Source organism: Coregonus clupeaformis, chromosome 15 (assembly GCF_020615455.1).
Source record: "Coregonus clupeaformis isolate EN_2021a chromosome 15, ASM2061545v1, whole genome shotgun sequence".
Classification (NCBI taxonomy): domain Eukaryota; kingdom Metazoa; phylum Chordata; class Actinopteri; order Salmoniformes; family Salmonidae; genus Coregonus; species Coregonus clupeaformis.
This window is the reverse complement of record NC_059206.1, coordinates 59,318,706-59,339,106: the sequence shown is the minus strand read 5'-3', so window position 1 is coordinate 59,339,106 and position 20,401 is coordinate 59,318,706. Positions and strand designations below refer to the sequence as shown.

At 45.3% G+C, this 20,401-nt stretch overlaps 1 protein-coding gene across 9 annotated transcripts; it reads right to left on the bottom strand.

The window, feature by feature from the left end:
- Window positions 1-812: 812 nt before the first annotated feature.
- On the bottom strand, window positions 813-19,562 carry LOC121582569 (sphingomyelin phosphodiesterase 4-like). Of its 9 annotated transcripts, none has more exons than XM_041898452.2 (21): window positions 19,353-19,562; window positions 17,308-17,398; window positions 16,973-17,059; window positions 16,194-16,330; window positions 15,987-16,062; window positions 15,779-15,887; window positions 15,592-15,644; window positions 15,332-15,483; window positions 14,999-15,131; window positions 14,823-14,894; window positions 13,298-13,387; window positions 12,399-12,547; window positions 12,185-12,275; window positions 11,926-12,023; window positions 11,596-11,759; window positions 11,261-11,466; window positions 10,686-10,769; window positions 2,443-2,673; window positions 2,161-2,292; window positions 1,918-2,046; window positions 813-1,690 (listed from the first exon to the last, which is right to left on the bottom strand). In XM_041898452.2, the coding sequence occupies exons 2-21, from the start codon at window positions 17,344-17,346 to the stop codon at window positions 1,373-1,375; spliced, it is 2,550 nt and encodes an 849-aa protein (XP_041754386.2). In that variant the 5' UTR covers window positions 17,347-17,398; window positions 19,353-19,562; the 3' UTR covers window positions 813-1,372. The 9 variants fall into 9 exon arrangements, with proteins under 9 accessions (XP_041754386.2, XP_041754385.2, XP_041754388.2 ...); XM_041898451.2 differs by lacking the exon at window positions 19,353-19,562 and adding an exon at window positions 17,654-17,756; XM_041898454.2 differs by lacking the exon at window positions 19,353-19,562 and adding an exon at window positions 17,654-17,756 and having other exon boundaries at window positions 14,829-14,894.
- Between the last annotated feature and the right edge of the window lie 839 nt (window positions 19,563-20,401).

The following is a 20,401-nucleotide window of genomic DNA, read 5'->3' as shown; positions in this document are numbered from 1 at the left end:
ATGTTATCCCACTCCTCTTCAATGGCTGTGCGACGTTTCTGGATATTGGCAGGAACTAGAACACGCTGTCGTACACTTAGATCCAGAGCATCCCAAACTTGCTCAATGGGTGACATGTCTGGTGAGTATGCAGGCCATGGAAGAACTGGGATATTTTCAGCTTCCAGGAATTGTGTACAGATCCTTGCGACATGGGGCTGTGCATTATCATGCTGAAACATGAGGTGATGTCGGCGGATAAATGGCACGACAATGGGCCTCATGATCTCGTCACATTATCTCTGTACATTCAAATTGCCATCGATAAAATGCAATTGTGTTCGTTGTCCGTAGCTTATGTCTGCCCATACCATAACCCCATCGCCACCATGGGGCACTCGGTTCACAACGTTGACATCAGCAAACCGCTCGCCCATACGACGCCATACACATGGTCTGCGGTTGTGAGGCCGGTTGGACGTACTGCCAAATTCTCTAAAATGATGTTTGAGGCAGCTTATGGTAGAGAAATTAACAGTAAATTATCTGGCAACAGTTCTGGTGGACATTCCTGTAGTCAGCATGCCAATTGCACTCTCCCTCAAAACTTGAGACATCTGTGACATTGCGTTGTGACAAAACTGAACATTTTAGTGGCCTTTTGTCCCCAGCACAAGGTGCACCTGTGTAATGATCATGCTGTTTAATCAGCTTCTTGATATGCTACACGTCACGTGGATGGATTATCTTGCCAAAGGAGAAATGCACACTAACAGGGATATAAACAAATTTGGACACAACATGAGAGAGAAATAAGTATTTTGTGCATATGGAACATTTCTGGGATCTTTTATTTCAGATCATGACACCAACACTTCACATGTTGCGTTTATATTTTTGTTCAGCGTATAAAGCATTTTAGTTATTTCAAGCCCCATTTGCCCAACAGGAAAAACAATTTAAAATTATTTGTCCTTGAGCTTGTGTCCTCAAAAGTGAGTACACCTCAGCAATTTATGACAAAAAATTTTTTTTTACCAGAAAGGTAAGTTCCAGACCTTTCTAAAACTATGCAACATTACCAGTAATTAATTGTTTATGGCCATCGCATGAATAAATACATTTGGGTATTACACTGTAAATCTTGTAGTTTAAAGGATAATCACCACCATCCTTTCATTGTTAAATGAAAAACAGTCAATATCTTGTTAGAATTTATCAAACAATCCTTTACATCTGTCAATCAGTAAAACTGATAAAAATATATTTAGCATAACGTCATCCGAACAGCAAGGCACTTGCATTTATTTACAAGATTAAAAAAGGAACATTTATCACAATAGGTGGCCAAGCATGAAGGCAAGTGGCAAAAAAAAGCCATTTAATTCCCCTGCTACTGGGACTTGAGTTTATCTCCAAACAAGGCAATGAAGAGTCCGTAGAGAAAGCCTCCTGTAAGGATGAGCAGTGTGCTGGACATTGGGCCGAATGAGAACAGTGCCCCAAACAGGTAGAGCAGTAGAAGCATCAGCAGAGTTCTGTAGCTCGCCAGCGTGCGCAGGCTTAGCCGCGGCCGTCGGTTCCTCGCCGCTGTTCGTCGCGTCTCCGGGCTCCTGCCATCCGCCATGGCCTCGGAGCTGGCCAGGTAGTAACGTCCCAATTGGCCCAGGGAGTCCGGCCGCGAGCACAGAGCATCCATGTGACCTCCGAACTGTGGATGGGAGAGGGGCAACCATTATGACAGGCCAATACAGACAGAACTCTGACTTCTATGAAAACCCATATTCTCTCAGTTCACCATCTTTTGGGTGTATACAACTGATGTACATATTTCATAATGATAGTTAACAGCACTGCTGAGGTCTCACAGGCAAAGAGATGATTGACAGGTTTAGGGTATCAGTTTTGCAAATCACAAAGAATTGCCATGTCACATACCCTCTCATTTACCAGAGATGAGATCTTGAAGAACAGTCTGACCAGGATGGCGTTCTCATAGCTCCTGATGGGCTGAAGCTCCGGGTCCCCTTGGTACTCTATCTCAAATCTACGCAGTCCATTGATGACCTGCAAAAACATAACATATTTAACAGTGTTTGTGAGATATGTAGCGATAGATCCATCCCTTATGATATAGGTGTTGTTGGGGTTAGGTTACTAGAGTTGAATAAGTAGTCTGACCTGCATCCGGCCCAGGTCTGTGAGGATGAGTCCATTCTCCCCTTGAACAGAGTCTGGTAGCTGCTTGGAGTTCCCATCGTCCTGACCAGAGCCCAGGGTAGCCATCAGCTGAGACAGCTGTCCTGCATTCAGCTGTAGACGACAAAGCATAGCATGACATTTTCACCAAAACTGATTAGATGAGTTGAGGAATTAAGTTTGAGTAAATATCAATTGCAGCAGTGCTCAACTTTTAGCATTAGCTCATGCTAAATGTTCAGGAAAAGTGATGTGTAAACCTACCCGAAATATCTGACAGAGGTAGTCCAGTGACCTCTCCAGAAACTCGTGGGTCTTCTTGACACACTCCCCGGTGTCATCCACCTCTCCTCCATTGAAGGTATAGTTGAGGTCGGGGGAGCCCATTCCAAACCAGGACATGAAGGAGTTGCTGGCCGCCACCTCAGCTGACTGATCTGATATCCTCTCAGCGGTCTGCCTTGCCTGGGCGATGATCCGAATAAGCTTTAAGACCTACACCAAAGGAGGATGACAACTGACCACGTTTATATGCAGCATTAAAAAAAAAAAAGACAAAAGGAGTAGTTGCTGATTGGTCCATCTAAGACGAAGGGCAGGCCTGGGCAGTTGGGTCTGTTGTGAGAAGCAAGAAGAATGTAGTCTTCCCAAGACAGTCAGCAAGCAACACAGAAGACAGTTCAGAGAGATCTAATCTTGCAGAATGTAGCTAGCTCATTTTACTAACACTGGGAATTGCCGGGGACCTCACGATACGATATTATCACGATACTTAGGTGCCGATACGATATTACATTTTAGTCATTTAGCAAACGCTCTTATCCAGAGCGACTTAGTGAGTGCATACATTTTCATACTGGCCCCCCGTGGGAAACACAACCCTGGCGTTGCAAGCGCCATGCTCTACCAACTGAGCTACAGGGGACCTGATTCTATACAGTGCCTTGCAAAAGTATTCACCCCCCTTGGCATTTTTCCTATTTTGTTGCATTACAACCTGTAATCTAAATGGGTTTTTATTTGGATTTCATGTAATGGACATACACAAAATAGACCAAATTGGTGAAGTGAAAAAAATAACTTGTTTCAAAAAAGAATTATACAAAATAAATAATAGAAAAGTGGTGCCTGCATATGTATTCACCTCCTTTGGGATGAAGCCCCTAAATAAGATCTGGTGCAACCAATTACCTTCAGAAGTCACATAATTAGTTAAATAAAGTCCACCTGTGTGCAATCTAAGTGTCACATGATCTCAGTATACATACATACGTTCTGAAAGGCCCCAGAGTCTGCAACACCACTAAGCAAGGGGCACCACCAAGCAAGCGGCACAATGAAGACCAAGGAGCTCTCCAAACAGGTCAGGGACAAAGTTGTGGAGAAGTACAGATCAGGGTTGGGTTATAAAAAAAAAAAAAAAAGTGAACATCCCACGGAGCACCATTAAATCCATTATTTAAAAAAAATGGGAAGAATATGGCACCACAACAAACCTGGCAAGAGAGGGCCGCCCACCAAAACTCACAGACCAGGCAAGGAGGGCATTAATCAGAGAGACAACAAAGACACCAAAGATAACCCTGAAGGAGCTGCAAAGCTCCACAGCAGAGATTGGAGTATCTGTCCACAGGACCACTTTAAGCTGTACACTCCACAGAGCTGGGCTTTACGGAAGAGTGGCCAGAAAAATGACATTGCTTAAAGAACAAATAATAAACCGTTTGGTGTTCGCCAAAATGCATGTGGGAGACTCCCCAAACATATGGAAGAAGGTACTCTGGTCAGATGAGACTAAAATTGAGCTTTTTGGCCATCAAGGAAAACGCTATGTCTGGCGCAAACCCAACACCTCTCATCACCCTGAGAACACCATCCCCACAGTGAAGTATGGTGGTGGCAGCATCATGCTGTGGGGATGTTTTTCCATCGGCAGGGACTGGGAAACGGGTCAGAATTGAAGGAATGATGGATGGTGCTTAATACAGGAAAATTGAGGGAAACCGGTTTCAGTCTTCAAGAGATTTGAGACTGGGATGGAGGTTCACCTTCCAGCAGGACAGTGACCCTAAGCATACTGCTACAGTGAGGGAAAAAAGTATTTGATCCCCTGCTGATTTTGTACATTTGCCCACTGACAAAGAAATGATCAGTCTATAATTTTAATGGTAGGTTTATTTGAACAGTGAGAGACAGAACAACAAAATCCAGGAAAACGCATGTCAAAAATGTTATAAATTGATTTGCATTTTAAATGAGGGAAATAAGTATTTGACCCCTTTGCAAAACATAACTTAGTGGCAAAACCCTTGTTGGCAATCAGAGGTCAGACATTTCTTGTAGTTGGCCACCAGGTTTGCACACATCTCAGGAGGGATTTTGTCCCACTCCTCTTTGCAGATCTTCTCCAAGTCATTAAGGTTGAGGCTGACGTTTGGCAACTCGAAACTTCAACTCCCTCCACAGATTTTCTATGGGATTAAGGTCTGGAGACTGGCTAGGCCACTCCAGGACCTTAATGTGCTTCTTCTTGAGCCACTCCTTTGTTGCCTTGGCCGTGTGTTTTGGGTCATTGTCATGCTGGAATACCCATCCACGACCCATTTTCAATGCCCTGGTTGAGGGAAGGAGGTTCTCACCCAAGATTTGACGGTACATGGCCCCGTCCATCGTCCTTTTGATGCGGTGAAGTTGTCCTGTCCCCTTAGCAGAAAAACACCCCCAAAGCATAATGTTTCCACCTCCATGTTTGACGGTGGGGATGGTGTTCTTGGGGTCATAGGCAGCATTCCTCCTCCTCCAAACACAGCGAGTTGAGTTGATGCCAAAAGAGCTCGATTTTGGTCTCATCTGACCACAACACCTTCACCCAGTTCTCCTCTGAATCATTCAGATGTTCATTGGCAAACTTCAGACGGGCCTGTATATGTGCTTTCTTGAGCTGGGGGACCTTGCGGGCGCTGCAGGATTTCAGTCCTTCACGGCATAGTGTGTTACCAATTGTTTTCTTGGTGACTATGGTCCCAGCTGCCTTGAGATCATTGACAAGATCCTCCCGTGTAGTTCTGGGCTGATTCCTCACCATTCTCATGATCATTGCAGCTCCACGAGGTGAGATCTTGCATGGAGCCCCAGGCCGAGGGAGATTGACAGGTCTTTTGTGTTTCTTCCATTTCTAATCGCACCAACTGTTGTCACCTTCTCACCAAGCTGCTTGGCGATGGTCTTGTAGCCAATTCCAGCCTTGTGTAGGTCTACAATCTTGTCCCTGACATCCTTGGAGAGCTGTTTGGTCTTGGCCATGGTGGAGAGTTTGGAATCTGATTGATTGATTGCTTCTGTGGACAGGTGTCTTTTATACAGTTAACATGCTGAGATTAGGAGCACTCCCTTTAAGACTGTGCTCCTAATCTCAGCTCGTTACCTGTATAAAAAAAAGACACCTGGGAGCCAGAAATCTTTCTGATTGAGAGGGGATCAAATACTTTTTCCCCTCACTGTAAAGGTTTAAGGGGAAACATTTAGATGTCTTGGAATGGCCTAGTCAAAGCCAAGACCTTAATCATTTGAGAATCTGTGGTATGACTTAAAGATTGCTGTACATCAGCGGAACCCGTACTCCTGAGTGGCGCAGTGGTCTAAGGCACTGCATCGCAGTGCTAACTGTGCCACTAGAGATCCTGGTTAGAATCCAGGATCTGTCGCCGCCGGCCGCGACCGGGAGACTCATGGGTGGCGCACAATTGGCCCAGCGTCGTCCAGGGTAGGGGAGGGAATGGCCGGCAGGGATGTAGCTCAGTTGATAGAGCATGGCGTTTGCAACGCCAGGGTTGTGGGTTCGATTCCCACGGGGGGCCAGTATTAAAAAAATATGTATTCACTAACTGTAAGTCGCTCTGGATAAGAGCGTCTGCTAAATGACTAAAATGTAAATGTAACTTGAAGGAGCTGGAGCAGTTTTTCCTTGAAGAATGGGCAAAAATCCCAGTGGATAGATGTACCAAGCTTATAGAGACATACCCCAAGAGACTTGCAGCTGTAATTGCTGCAAAAGGTGGCTCTACAAAGTATTGACTTTGGGGGGGTGAATAGTTATGCAAGCTCAAGGTAAGTTTGTCTTATTTGTTGTTGATTTTTCATCTTCAAAGTGGTATCCGTGTTGTGTAAATCAAATGATTCCAGGTTGTAAGGCAACAAAATAGGAAAAATGCCGGGGGGTGAACACTTTCGCAAGCCACTATGTATCACGAGTTATCATGATTCTATATGTATTGTGATTCGATGTTCCAAATATATTGCTCACTATACTGAGTATACAAAACATTAGGAACACCTTCCTAATATTGTGTTGCACCCACTTTTGTCAATTCGTTGAGGCATGGACTCTACAAGGTGTCAAAAGCGTTCCACAGGGATGCTGGCCCATGGTAGAGCACGGCGCTTGTAACGCCAAGGTAGTGGGTTCGATCCCCGGGACCACCCATACACAAAAAATGTATGCACGCACGACTGTAAGTCGCTTTGGATAAAAGCGTCTGCTAAATGGCATATTATTATTATTATTATTTATTGACTCAAATCAAATTGTATTTGTCACATGTGCCGAATACAACAGGAGTAGACCTTACAGTGAAATATTTACAAGCCCTTAACCAACAATGCAGTTAAGAAAAAAGTGTTAAGTAATAAATTGAGTAAAAAATAAAAACAAATAATTAAAGAGCAGCAGTAAAATAACAGTAGCGAGGCTATAAAGGGGGTACCGATGGTTGAGAAACAAGTTTTAAAAAGACTCCAACCTAAGTGTATGTAAACTTCCGACTTCAACTGTACATATTACCTCAATGACCTCGACTAACCTGTACCCCCACAGATTGACTCGGTACCGGTAACCCCTGTATATAGCCTCGTTATTGTTACTCTTAAATTTATTTAGTAAATATTTTAAACTCTTATTTTTCTTAAAACTGCATTGTTGGTTAAGGGCTTGTAAGTAAGCATTTCACAGTAAGGTCTCTGCTACTCCTACTGCTCTCTCCTCGTCTGACCATGTGTTCTCGCATACCCCGAGAGCATCTGGTCAGAGGGGTGGTGGCACAGGAATCCTCATCTCTCCCAAGTGGTCATTCTCAATTTTTCCCCTAACCCATCTGTCTATCTCCTCATTTGAATTCCACGCTGTCACAGTCACTAGCCCATTTAAGCTTAATATCCTTGTCATCTATCGCCCTCCAGGTTCCCTTGGAGAGTTCATCAATGAGCTTGACAAGTTCCTTTCCTGAGGATGGCTCACCCTTCACAGTCTTGGGGGATTTCAACCTCCCCACGTCTACATTTGACTCATTTCTCTCTGCCTCCTTCTTTCCACTCCTCTCCTCTTTTGACCTCACCCTCTCACCATCCCCCCCACTCACAAGGCAGGCAATACGCTTGACTTCATCTTTACTAGATGTTGCTCTTCCACTAATCTCACTGCAACTCCCCTTCATGTCTCCGACCACTACTTTGTATCCTTTTCTCTCTCGCTCTCCTCCAACACTACTCACTCTGCCCCTACACAGATGGTAACGCGCCGCCGCAACCTTCGCTCTCTCTCTCCCACTACTCTCTCCTCTTCCATCCTATCATCTCTTCCCTCTGCTCAATCCTTCTCCCTCCAATCTCCTGATACTGCCTCCTCAACCCTCCTCTCCTCCCTTTCTGCATCCTTTGACTCCCTGTGTCCCCTATCCTCCCGGCCGGCTCGGTCCTCCCCTCCAGCTCTGTGGCTTGATGACTCATTGCGAGCTCACAGAACAGAGCTCCGGGCAGCTGAGCGGAAATGGAAGAAAACTAAACTCCCTGCCGACCTGGCATCTTTTCACTCCCTCCTCTCTACATTTTCTTCATCTGTTTCTGCTGCTAAGGCCACTTTCTACCACTCTAAATTCCAAGCATCTGCCTCTAACCCTAGGAAGCTCTTTGCCACATTCTCCTCACTGCTGAATCCCCCCCCCCCCCCTCTCTGTGGATGACTTTGTCAACCACTTTGAAAAGAAGGTTGACGACATCCGATCCTCGTTTGTTAAGTCTAATGACACTGCTGGTCCTGCTCACACTGCCCTACCCTATGCTTTGACTTCTTTCTCCCCTCTCTCTCCAGATAAAATCTTGCGACTAGTGACTGCAGGCCGCCCAACAACCTGCCCGCTTGACCCCATCCCCCTCCTCTCTTCTCCAGACCATCTCCGGTGACCTTCTCCCCTACCTCACCTCGCTGATCAACTCATCCTTGACCGCTGGCCATGTCCCTTCCGTCTTCAAGAGAGCGAGAGTTGCACCCCTTCTCAAAAAACCAACACTCGATCCCACTGATGTCAACAACTACAGACCAGTATCCCTTCTTTCTTTTCTTTCCAAAACTATTGAGCGTGCCGTCTTTAGCCAACTCTCTTGCTATCTCTCTCAGAATGACCTTCTTGATCCAAACCAGTCAGGTTTCAGGACTGGTCATTCAACTGAGACTGCTCTTCTCTGTGTCACGGAGGCTCTCCGCACTGCTAAAGCTAACTCTCTCTCCTCTGCTCTTGTCCTTCTAGACCTGTCTGCTGCCTTTGATACAGTGAACCATCAGATCCTCCTCTCCACCCTCTCCGAGCTGGGCATCTCCGGCGCGGCTCACTCCTGGATTGCGTCCTACCTGACCGGTCGCTCCTACCAAGTGGCGTGGCGAGAAGCTGTCTCCGCACCACGTGCTCTCACCACTGGTGTCCCCCAGGGCTCAGTTCTAGGCCCTCTCCTTTTCTCCCTATACACCAAGTCACTTGGCTCTGTCATATCCTCACATGGCCTCTCCTATCATTGCTACGCTGACGATACACAACTAATCTTCTCCTTTCCCCCTTCTGATAACCAGGTGGCGAATCGCATCTCTGCATGTCTGGCCGACATATCAGTATGGATGACGGATCACCACCTCAAGCAGAACCCTGGCAAGACGGAGCTGCTCTTCCTCCCGGAGAAGGACTGCCCGTTCCATGATCTCGCCATCACGGTTGACAACTCCGTTGTGTCCTCCTCCCAGAGTGCGAAGAGCCTTGGCGTGACCCTGGACAACACCCTGTCGTTCTCCGCCAACATCAAGGCGGTGACCCGATCCTGCAGGTTCATGCTCTACAACATTCGGAGAGTACGACCCTGCCTTACACAGGAAGCGGCACAGGTCCTAATCCAGGCACTTGTCATCTCCCGTCTGGATTACTGCAACTCGCTGTTGGCTGGGCTCCCTGCCTGTGCCATTAAACCCCTACAACTCATCCAGAACGCCGCAGCCCGTCTGGTGTTCAACCTTCCCAAGTTCTCTCACGTCACCCCCTTCCTCCGCACACTCCACTGGCTTCCAGTTGAAGCTCGCATCCGTTACAAGACCATGGTGCTTGCCTATGGAGCAGTGAGGGGAACGGCACCTCCGTACCTTCAGGCTCTGATCAGTCCCTACACCCAGGCGAGGGCATTGCGTTCATCCACCTCTGGCCTGCTGGCTCCCCTTCCTCTGCGGAAGCATAGTTCCCGCTCAGCCCAGTCAAAGCTGTTCGCTGCTCTGGCACCCCAATGGTGGAACAAGCTCCCTCACGACGCCAGGACAGCGGAGTCACTCACCACCTTCCGGAGACATTTGAAACCCCACCTCTTTAAGGAACACCTGGGATAGGATAAAGTAATCCTTCTACCCCCCCAAAAAAAATAAAATAAAATTATAATTGTAAAGTGGTTATCCCACTGGCTATAGGGTGAATGCACCAATTTGTAGTCGCTCTGGATAAGAGCGTCTGCTAAATGACGTAAATGTGCCCTTGAGCAAGGCACTTAACCCTAATTGCTCCTGTAAGTCGCTCTGGATAAGAGCGTCTGCTAAATGACTAAAATGTAATGTAAATGTCTCCACATGTTGAATGCGAGAAATACAATTTGATATACCGAAGTTTTGGTGCAGGTACAGCCGACTAGCGCTAGCCAATGTTAACTACACATTTTTATGAGAATCGATACCTTTAGTCAAAAATAATATTGTGATACTGTATTTTATTGTCCCCCCCCCATTTTTACATTTTACCCAACTGAGACTACAGTTAACTAATGAGTGATACAATTAGTGAACAGTAAGTAGTGCTGAGTGATTAGTGCTTTTTGAGGAGGTTCGGTTTCAGTTACATTATAAAAAAATAAAAATCACGTTTTTCGATTATTTGAGTTGAACGCTGTAACACAGAACACAACAATTAATAAAAGTCCCATGATGGTAGTGACTGCCCATTATTGCTCATCACTTATTAACCATAATTTACTCACATTACTAAAATATTTCAGTTGAGTATATTACATTTGTTTTATTTGATGACTTTATATTTCATTCCAAGTAATCTCATCTCTATAGAGCTGCTGCCTATGCTGTCTGACAAAATCACTATTTTGATGACTGCTGAATATCAACTATCAATCACTTAGATCATGTATTTTCAGGTAGATACCTCACGAAGCAACAGCTGCACTCTATATCCCCTCATGATCGCGCATTCTTCTGTCTCTTCCGTAGCAGGCGTAAAAGAAACAGACTGGAGAAGTAGATGCGCAATGGATTATTGTCATTGTAGTTAATTACCACGTTTTATGCGCTAAACTATGTAGAAAATTGGCCTGTTGGAAAGTACAACTCCCTACTACATTGCACAGCTCAGATCTGATTGAGCTCTAGAGAAACTGTGCAATGTGCGCATTGAGCTCACAAAAAAAGAAAAGGAATTCTAATAATTGAACCGACATTGGTCAATTAGCTGTTTAAAAACAAAACTTTTTTTTTTCTTAATTTTTTTTTTCTTCTCTCCGCTCAGCACTAACAGTAAGCCAAGCTAATTCAATCAAATCCACACAGATTGTGCTGATAGCTGGTGGCTAATACTAGCTCACTATTAGCCCTCAGTGGCACGCTTAGGAATCTCAGATATTTTCTCCCAAAGTTAGGTTCAATTTCAGAACGGGGGAATTACAAACTACCTGGAATTGAAATGAACTCGATCGCTACTATGGTCCCCTCAGCTCCACTCACCGCGCCCCTCAGCTCCGTGCCAAACATCTGTTTGTACTGACAGTCCGGTCCCTCCAGGCCGTACACGTGGCTCTTCACCTTGAACACCCAGTCTGTCACCACAGGCTGCCGTGCAGATAGAAAGCTGCCACCGTGGCCCGGCGTGAGGAAGCCCCGGTGCTGCCGGTGGTGGAGGACGTGCTCCGGCTCCAGAAACAGCTGCTCTCCTGGGGAGGGACAGGAAGGGGAGGGACAGGGCAGTGACAGCTCAGACTGCTGTAGCTGGACCATTACATTACTATTAGTGCATATGCGTCACACAAGTATCATAAGGCTGGGTGACGGTTTGTCCTTACCTTTCTGAATCATCTCTGATAGGTTTGGCTGAGCGAAGACTTTGGCCACCCTGAAGACCATTAGTGCATTTTTTACATTGACCAGGTCTGTGCGTACCACCCTGTTTAGGAAGCCCTGAAAGAGGTTGGTGTACATGAGTAGGTTCTCCTGAACAAACGAGCTCCTGAAATTTGTTGAGAAAAACTGTCAGGAAGATGGATATAAAAATTGGAGGAAGCAATAAGACAAATACACCAATACTAGTCAGTATCTCAGAATTAAAGACTTGAAGGAAGCACTGCTAACATTTATTTAGCCTGACCTATCTGGTGATCCAACAGACAACTCACCATTTCTCAGGTACACCTTTGTTCTGGTGTGTCTGAGGATTGGTCTTCTCTCCTGTGTACCTCCATGGCTGGATGTAGCTAAGCCACATCTCTAACACCTAAACACAGAGAGACAGTGGTGCTTTAGAGAGAAGAGCACAAAAAAATTGATCTCCATTATAGATGTGGCAAGTTGTATTGGTTGGACCCAATGAGAGAAAGTTGGGATTGACACCAACACCCAACCCGAGAAGGTTGAGGAATGAGGTGTGATACCTACCACTCTGAAGGAGGCATCTAAAGGCCAGTGACCAAAGCAGTGCTGGAGGAACACATATAGCTTCTGCTGGACAAAACGCTGGACAACCACCCTAGAGACAGACCAATGACGGGGCCATAATGAATTAGAAGCCAAACTAGATCTAGACGGTTTAAAGTTACAGTAAAGTTTTGGATAGAATGTGGACCCTGGTGGTGCTCACTGCTCAGCTCACCTCTTCAACTCCTCCAGGGGGCTGGGGTGGGAGTGAGCCGAGGGCGAGGAGGAGACCTGCTCAGGCTTCAGGCTGCAGGAGAAGGCATGGAGGTGCTTCACCAGGAGACGAACCACCAGAACATGCTCCTCTGTCGGGGTGAAGGGCTCCTGAAACAGCAGCCAGTCATACACAGATCCACTGGGACAGCAGTCAATCACATGAAGCTCCTCGGACAACAATAACCAATCACACAGTGGGCTTGGAACATTCCCCTATTCCTAGTACTGTTTCAAATGACCCTGCTGTTGAAAATGCCTACTGGAAAAGGCATTCAATGTGTCTAGCTCAGAAACAGGCACATACTTTAAATTGATATTCAGGTCCATTATTCTTAGAATGATGAGTTAGACAATTTGATGAAGAATTCATTGATTTAGGGCAATTTGGTTATTCATGTTTTGTATACTGTAGTATTGTTTGCACATAATGGAAAAATGTGAAATGAGAAAGACAAAAATGGTACACACATTAACCACATAAGTGAGCCACAACATCAGCAAGACAAAATAAAAAAGGGTGCGTGCACAAACACAAATTAAAACGTCAATCTCTTCTAATTCTAAAAATGCACAGTCTCCTTTCAAGGATACTTCTCTAGTCCAGATTCTACTGTAAGAGGTTTGTCTGACATTATGTCAAAATGTTGTGCTGTCAAAATGGGCTCCATCCAAGGATAGGTATTTGACTTGTTGCGTCCAGGCAGTTGGTTTTATAGAATGCACTGTAACAGCATTAAAATGCTTTCTTGAAGAGAAGTACCCTTGACCATCCTGTCCTAACCTTAACGCTACTCTGTCCTCAGGGCCTAGGTTTACCTCCAGCAAGCCCAGTGGGATTGAATGAAAAAGGGAAAGTACTTGGTACGTGTCGAAGGTCCCAGAGCCAGGAGGGGTCAGGGGTTGGCACGGCATGCTGGACATACTGAGGCGATACTGCAGCAGCGCCAGCTGTACGACCCGTCACAACCAGGGGAGGAAGAGGAGGGAAACGACAACAACACAGTCGGGGAAAGAGGAGAGAGAGGGAGGTGAACATGGGAATAGAAAGGAGAAGAAAGGGATAGAGTCCACAAAGGAAAAAGGAGTGAAGACCAAAAGAGAAAACAAGTAGAAACAAAAAAGGATAAAAACAGACAGAAATATATTGACCACATGAACACAATGCTATGACAGCTAGGGTGATGCAGTAGCCCTTTCCACACCCAAGACAGGAGGGATTCAACTGTTAATATCTTCATCAACGAGGGACACAGAAAACACAACACATGGTTAATAACAGATTTGTTTGAGATTTTTGGGAAGAACGGTCCACAGGTAAAAGGATTGTTTCAGTCCAATGGCCATGACAGGTAGTTTTTAGGGGGGGAAGTGCATCTCTTACTCTATGGAGAACCACATACTTTAATTATACAATCTAACAGAAGATGGTGTATGTACTAGGGGATAGCAGGGATGGGAAGAATATGGCTTGTACTCCTTTGGGGATTTGAGGGGTGCATGGATAATGAAACATCATGTTGGCTAGATTATATTGAACGGATGTAGAGATGGCAACCCGCCGAGCAGCCCAACAACAAAGAGCTTAATAAACAGAAGGGTACTGAAACAGTGAATGGAGCCACAGGCAGCATGCACAGGTCTGAGAGAAGAAAAAGCACTACTACCAGATACACATGCCAAATCAGTGCAGTTCATTTGCTCTGCAGTTGCCCATATGCCAATAATTCATCAACAAAATAAAGAAAATCCTCCAAAAAATAAGCCATCCTTTCAGATAAAATTTGACATTGCCTGATTCCGTGCCCTTTTTTGATTGGTTTGACATTGAACTTTTGCTAGTATTCATGTTGCATAATCTATGAAAATAAGGAGAGTCTCAAGACAAACTAAAGCCAGACCTCCTTCAGCCTTATTTTCCAGTTACCCTCAAAGATGTATAAGAAATTGAATAAAAAAACTAAAACTCCTATACAGTATACCTATGCAGTGAAAAGGAGATAGATACAAATGACATTTCTATAGCCCAGGTGTGAGAGTGCACATCTTATTCAGATATAAATATTCCCCTCTAGTTAAAAAGAGGACAATGTGACACGTTTTGTGTCCCAGTTGTGAAAGCCTGGGGACAGGTTGATTTGACGCAGATCACCATGTGGGGCCAATGTCTGAGTGTGTGAGCGGGGGTAAGGCTAATCATGGTACTCGGTAGGGTGAGCCCCGCTGTGGTTCAAGTGAAAGCTCCTAAGGGGTGGGCGAGGGGCGGTAGTGATCAGCCAGTCAGCCGTTCGGTGCTGCAGTGCAGGAGTGAGGGGAAGGGGGTGAGCCTGGTGGTGGAAGGGGGTGAGCCTGGTGGTGGAAGGGGCCACGTGTGACATGCTCTTACCTTCACCTGGGGGGACTGCAGCTTCTGGTACATCTCCAGGGAGTAGTGATGCAGCCACATCTCCACAAACACCTGGAGGTAACACACACACGTCTTATTCCAGATTCCCTAAACACCTGACTGACATCAGTCACACCAAATCCATTCATGACTGACAAAGGATGAAGGAGACTCACCTGTAGTAATGCCTCTGACCTCCAGATCTCCTGGGCTGCAGGGTCAGCAGTGACTGAGGGCTGATGGGATATGTGGCGCTTGAGGAGGCTGGTGCTGTGGACACCATAACCTGCAAAAGGCACGCTGGGAGCCCTGGACACCAAAGACATGACAGTGAGCACTGAGTTTCCTAGCATTAGGAAGGAAAGAGAAACTAAAAGGAGGCAAAGAAATAAGAAAGTATGTGCTCTTATTGGACAAGTTCAGGTAGCATCTTTCAAATGTTCTCACAACCCTGTTAGCGCTCTCACATTCACACCGGACTATGGAGTTCCAACCCCACTGTAGAGTACCTGGGAGCAGGTGGAGACACAGAGCCTCTGTTGTCTGTGAATGGAGAGGGGGGAACACTGCCCTCTGTAGGGAGGAAATACTTGAGGTAGGTGTCCACCAGCACAAAGTATGCACTGTCCAAGCTGCTCACATGCTGGCCTAGAGGGTAGTTCTGAGAAGAACGCATCAAAACACATGTGATGTCAAATAATATAGTCTGGTTAAATTATCACAAACTATCAAAAAATATATTGTTATAATGACAGTTGAGCATTGTTACCTTTGGTGTGATGAGACTGGAGGCAAACATGAACATGTAATATTCAAAGGGATCTGAAGAGGGTTAAGGACATACCACCAGACTATAAAATAGTCTAAATCATGTAAGCAAACATTGTCATTGTTAACATTGTGTGTATGTTTTTGAGAAAGCGAGGTCCGAGTGTGAGTTTGAGCATCAAGGATACTGAGCGCCAGGCTGAGTGTCTGCAGACCAGGCAGAGGAAAATGCAGCTTGTTGTGAAAAAGTGGGCAATCTGGGAGGACGCCTTCCTGTATGGACGCCTTTACAGGACCCTGCAAGAGAAAAACAACCAAGCTTTACACCAACCACTGTCCTTGCTGTGTGTCAAATTGAGAGAGAAAAAGTCACGCTTAAAAAGAGATGCGACTTACAGGGAGAAAGCTGACTGGTATTTCATATTTGTACTCCTCTGCTTGAAGCTTGTACACAAGCTTCATCATTGGACCACTGAAAATCACATGAGATCATAATTAAGTCAGTACATTACTGCTTTTCTAAAATTCAGCATCATAAAGGCAGACAGTGAAGGACAGACAAAGACACAGGAACACAAAGACAGACATAGGATGACAGACTACCTAGGATTGAGAAAGTCCATGACGATGTTGTACTCATTGCTGCATGCCTGCAGAAATCGCAGGTTCCAGCCCACGATGACACCATCCAGACTGCCAAAAACACTCTCTACCAGCCATGGGAAGATCAGGTGCAGCTCCTGCAGATAGAGATATTAACGGAGAGGATGAATGTGATTGGTTAACATGGTTGAGTTGAACTGAGTTCAGGCACAAAGCTGACTGACTAAACATTGACATAGTTGGATATTGATGAGCTGACCTATTGACAGAAAAGTGCTCTTCCTCTGCCTGCCTGCCCCCCAGCGAGAGGGGTCTGCAGTGTAGCAGTTGTTCCTGAGACCCTGTTTTCCAGACGATGTGTCACCCTGGCCTGACATTCCCTCTGATCCCACCATACCCCACAGTAACAGCTGCCTGAACACATCCCTCATAGACATGAAGCATCAAACTTATGAGTCTGCCCCAACCATTCCAAAACATAACATAAACACTAGTAAGTGTTCTATGCAAATCATGCACCTCCAAGCAACTGAGAATGACAGTCTTATCCACACATGACAACATACTTCAAATTCTAAATAGTTTTGATCCTAAGCATGCACAATTCAATCAAATCAAATTGTATTTGTCACATACACATGTTTAGCAGATGGTATTGCAGGTGAAGCAAAATGCTTGTGTTTCTAGCTCCAACAGTGCAGTATATCTAACAACTCACAACAATCCAACACATGCTAGATAGACCACTGACAACACTGGTTTATACAGACAAACTGTACCTTCACAGGGTAGTCATCAATGACCTTGACCATTTCCTGGCAACGCTGGAGAAAAGGCTTGGTGGTCAAGTCAACTTTCAGGTTGGCCTGTAAAGAGAAGACATTTTACATGTTTTGTCATTTAGCAGACTTCTCCAGAGCGACTTACAGGAGCAATTAGGGTTAAGTGCCTTTCTCAGACAACATCATTACTGCTGACAACAGTTAATGCTGCCAAAGTACTAGGCTAGCTATTATGTGACATTGACTTGGCTCATGACAAGTTCAAGTAGGCAACAAGAAGTTCCCACGTTGCTCATGATGAACAGCAACACAATATAGCAGTTACAACTAACCAGAAGGAAACTGGACTGTTGCAAGACAGGGGCAGCCATAGAAAATTCCAGTTAGACGAGACGGGGTCACGATTCAGAATCCAATTGTCACCTGGATAGACAACAAAGCATAAATGGTTCAGAGGGGCTTTGTTGACATTGTGATTATCTCTACCAAACAAATTAGAAGCATAACTAACTACAGTTAGCTGGCTAGCTACCTAGTTAGCGAGGGGTACATATGTGGCTACAAAACGTTTAAACACCGGAAGCAAGATAGCCAATAATCCAATCAAATTTCAACGTGGCTGAAACTTTAACCACCAGTAATTACATAGCTTGGCGTTGGATAACTAACTAACGTTACCTAAGACGTTTGCTAGCTAGCTTTCTGTACCGCCATCAGCTTGCTAGCTAAGCGGCTAACCCAGTTGACAGTTCTTCTTCTTCTGTGGGTTTTATGGCGGACTACAACCCAAAAAAATATGTATTGTCGCCACCAACTGGACGGGTTCAAACCAAAACAAGGTACAAAGAAAATCCATACATAATAGGGAAACTAACTTCATCCACCCAACTAAAATTGTGCATTGACAAAACACAACTCCCACTTCTTCCTTCTTTTAAATCTCCATATCTCCCGTCCCAGGCACTAGGGCCTGAGTTGGTGGTACGGCTTTTGACAATATTCCATTATTTCGCCGATAAATCGTTCAGCCCCAGGAACCGCTCTGCTGCAACCACAATCATTTATATCTTCCTAGATCTTTTTTTCCCACCTTGGTAGTGCAATTAATCACCATCGTAATAAAGGCCACCCTTTTAACCTTTAAAATATCAGGGTCCTCTTGGTGAAAGGCAACCCCTGCAGCCTGTAGTGAAGGCCTATCCACCACCATGGACTCTTCATGTGTACCACTGAAACCCTCAACCCTTTTAACGGCTGCTACATATTAAATGCTCTGGACAGCTCTTACTTTGGCCACCTCATTCTCTTTCGCCCTCGTGGGGCATTCAAAAGACTTGGCTTCATGGTTCCCATCACAATTGCAACATGACATTTTGATCACTCTTATAACATATGACATGATATTTTCCACAACTTGGACATCTCGGCTTATCCCTTCTTGAAACGTGACCAAAAGCTTTACAATGATCACACTTTACAATGATCATTGGTCTTGGGATAAATGCTCTGACTCTATAGTTGATAACCCAAACTGCACTTGAGTAGGGAGAGACTCCATATCAAAAAACAAAAGAACAGATAGACTCCTCACTTTCTCTTCATTCACCACACGATTCATCCTATGTGCATTAATCACTCCAGGAATAATTTTAATCTCTTCAACACAGACTTCCCACGAGACGCCAGATATTACCCCCTTGAGGGGTGCCCTGTTCCGAAGAGACACACAACATTTCAAATCGGGTGATACGCAACACACGATCCTTCTGATCCGCAAGCACAAAAAAAAAAATTCTAAACAAGCCCGTCTCTCGTGACCCTCACAGCCTTCACTCTACCAAGCACCCTCTTCACCAGTTGATATCTCAAATGGATTCCTCCAGATTGGTTCTTCGATCAGCTGCTCCTCATTAACAAACGATACTCCTACAATATACAGTCTCTTTTCTTTTTTTTAACTAGGCAAGTCAGTTAAGAACAAATTCTTATTTACAATGAAGGCCTACACCGGCCAAACCCGCACGACTCTGGGCCAATTGTGCGCCGCCCTATGGGACTCCCAATCACGCCTCAAGCACTTAGATGCAGTACCTTAGACCGCTGCGCCACTCGGGAGCTCATCCTACTTTACTCTGTTTTCCCTTCTTGAACTTTACTCAAATTCTCCTTTATTCTACCACCATTACATTCAGAATCCACTTTCTCGTCCGCTTCCGCCATATTTCGACCCTCCATTTAAGTCCGGACCACCATGCCTCCCAGTTGACAGTGTGGCAGGCAGCAACTAACAATGCTACGGGCTGACAAAGCAATTTGTTTTCAAAATAGCCTAATCTCAAGTGCAACATGCACTGGGATAACTTAAAATGTGCCTTACCTCCCTCGACTAAAAATGGTCAGACTTGCCAGGTCATCAAATATATTTATAGCTCCTTCCTTGTTCTATCTGTGAGTTCCACTTCCAATCTACCGCGTTTCCATCAGAAACAGCAACGTGAAGCGAAAATGATGTGGCAGGCAAACGCCGCATTTCTTGTGAACACAGCGCTCCCGTGTGGATCGTAGCTGAAGGAAGATCCAGGTACAATTTTGTAGGTGGATGGCAGTGTGCCACCCCAAAAAAGTTTTTGTAGAGCTAGGCCATAGAGATAGAGAGAGGACTCATCTTTGTATCTGTGCCATTATAGCGTCTGTGACAACATAGGGCAGCGCCATTGAGGCTATCTCCATTTCAAAGTAGTACATTTTCTTCTTCACAATAGGCTGATCCAGAGGGATCAGCAAATGAAGTTGGAAGTCCCACCCAGTTGACTACATTAGAAGCCCTCAATGGTGCTGCCCATGCTAATACAGCCTTTTGGCCACTGGAGGCCTCTATCCTTCTCTATGTCAGGGGTAGGCAACCCTGGTCCTGGAGTGCTGCAGTCACTGGAAGACCAGGTGTGTTGAATTTATGCAATCACTGAACTGATCAATTAGCTCAGTTGGTCTGGTGTGGTGTCTAGTTGGGACAAAATCCTGCAGTACCTGCGGCACTCCAGGAACAGGGTTGCCTACCCCTGCACTATGGCCTAGGTCTAGGATGATAGCTGGCTCATAGGCTACATGGAATTGTGATAAAGCAATATTACTTACTGCAGGGTGGGTTTACCGAATGGTTGTGAGCCCCTTGGAGGTTGGGGGCCCCCCAGATAGCATATGATAGCAAAATGTGTAGAATTGCAGGAAATGAGCTTTAAAACTGCAAAATTCTATCTCAGCCTCATGGCAAAATGTGTAGAATGGCAGGAAATTTGCTTTAAAACTAAAACAAATTCTCTCAGCCTCATGGCAAAATGTGAACAGTAGCATGAGATGAGCTATAAAACAGCAACATTTTCTCTATGACCCATGGCAAAAAGTGTAGAATGGCAGGAAATTAGCTTT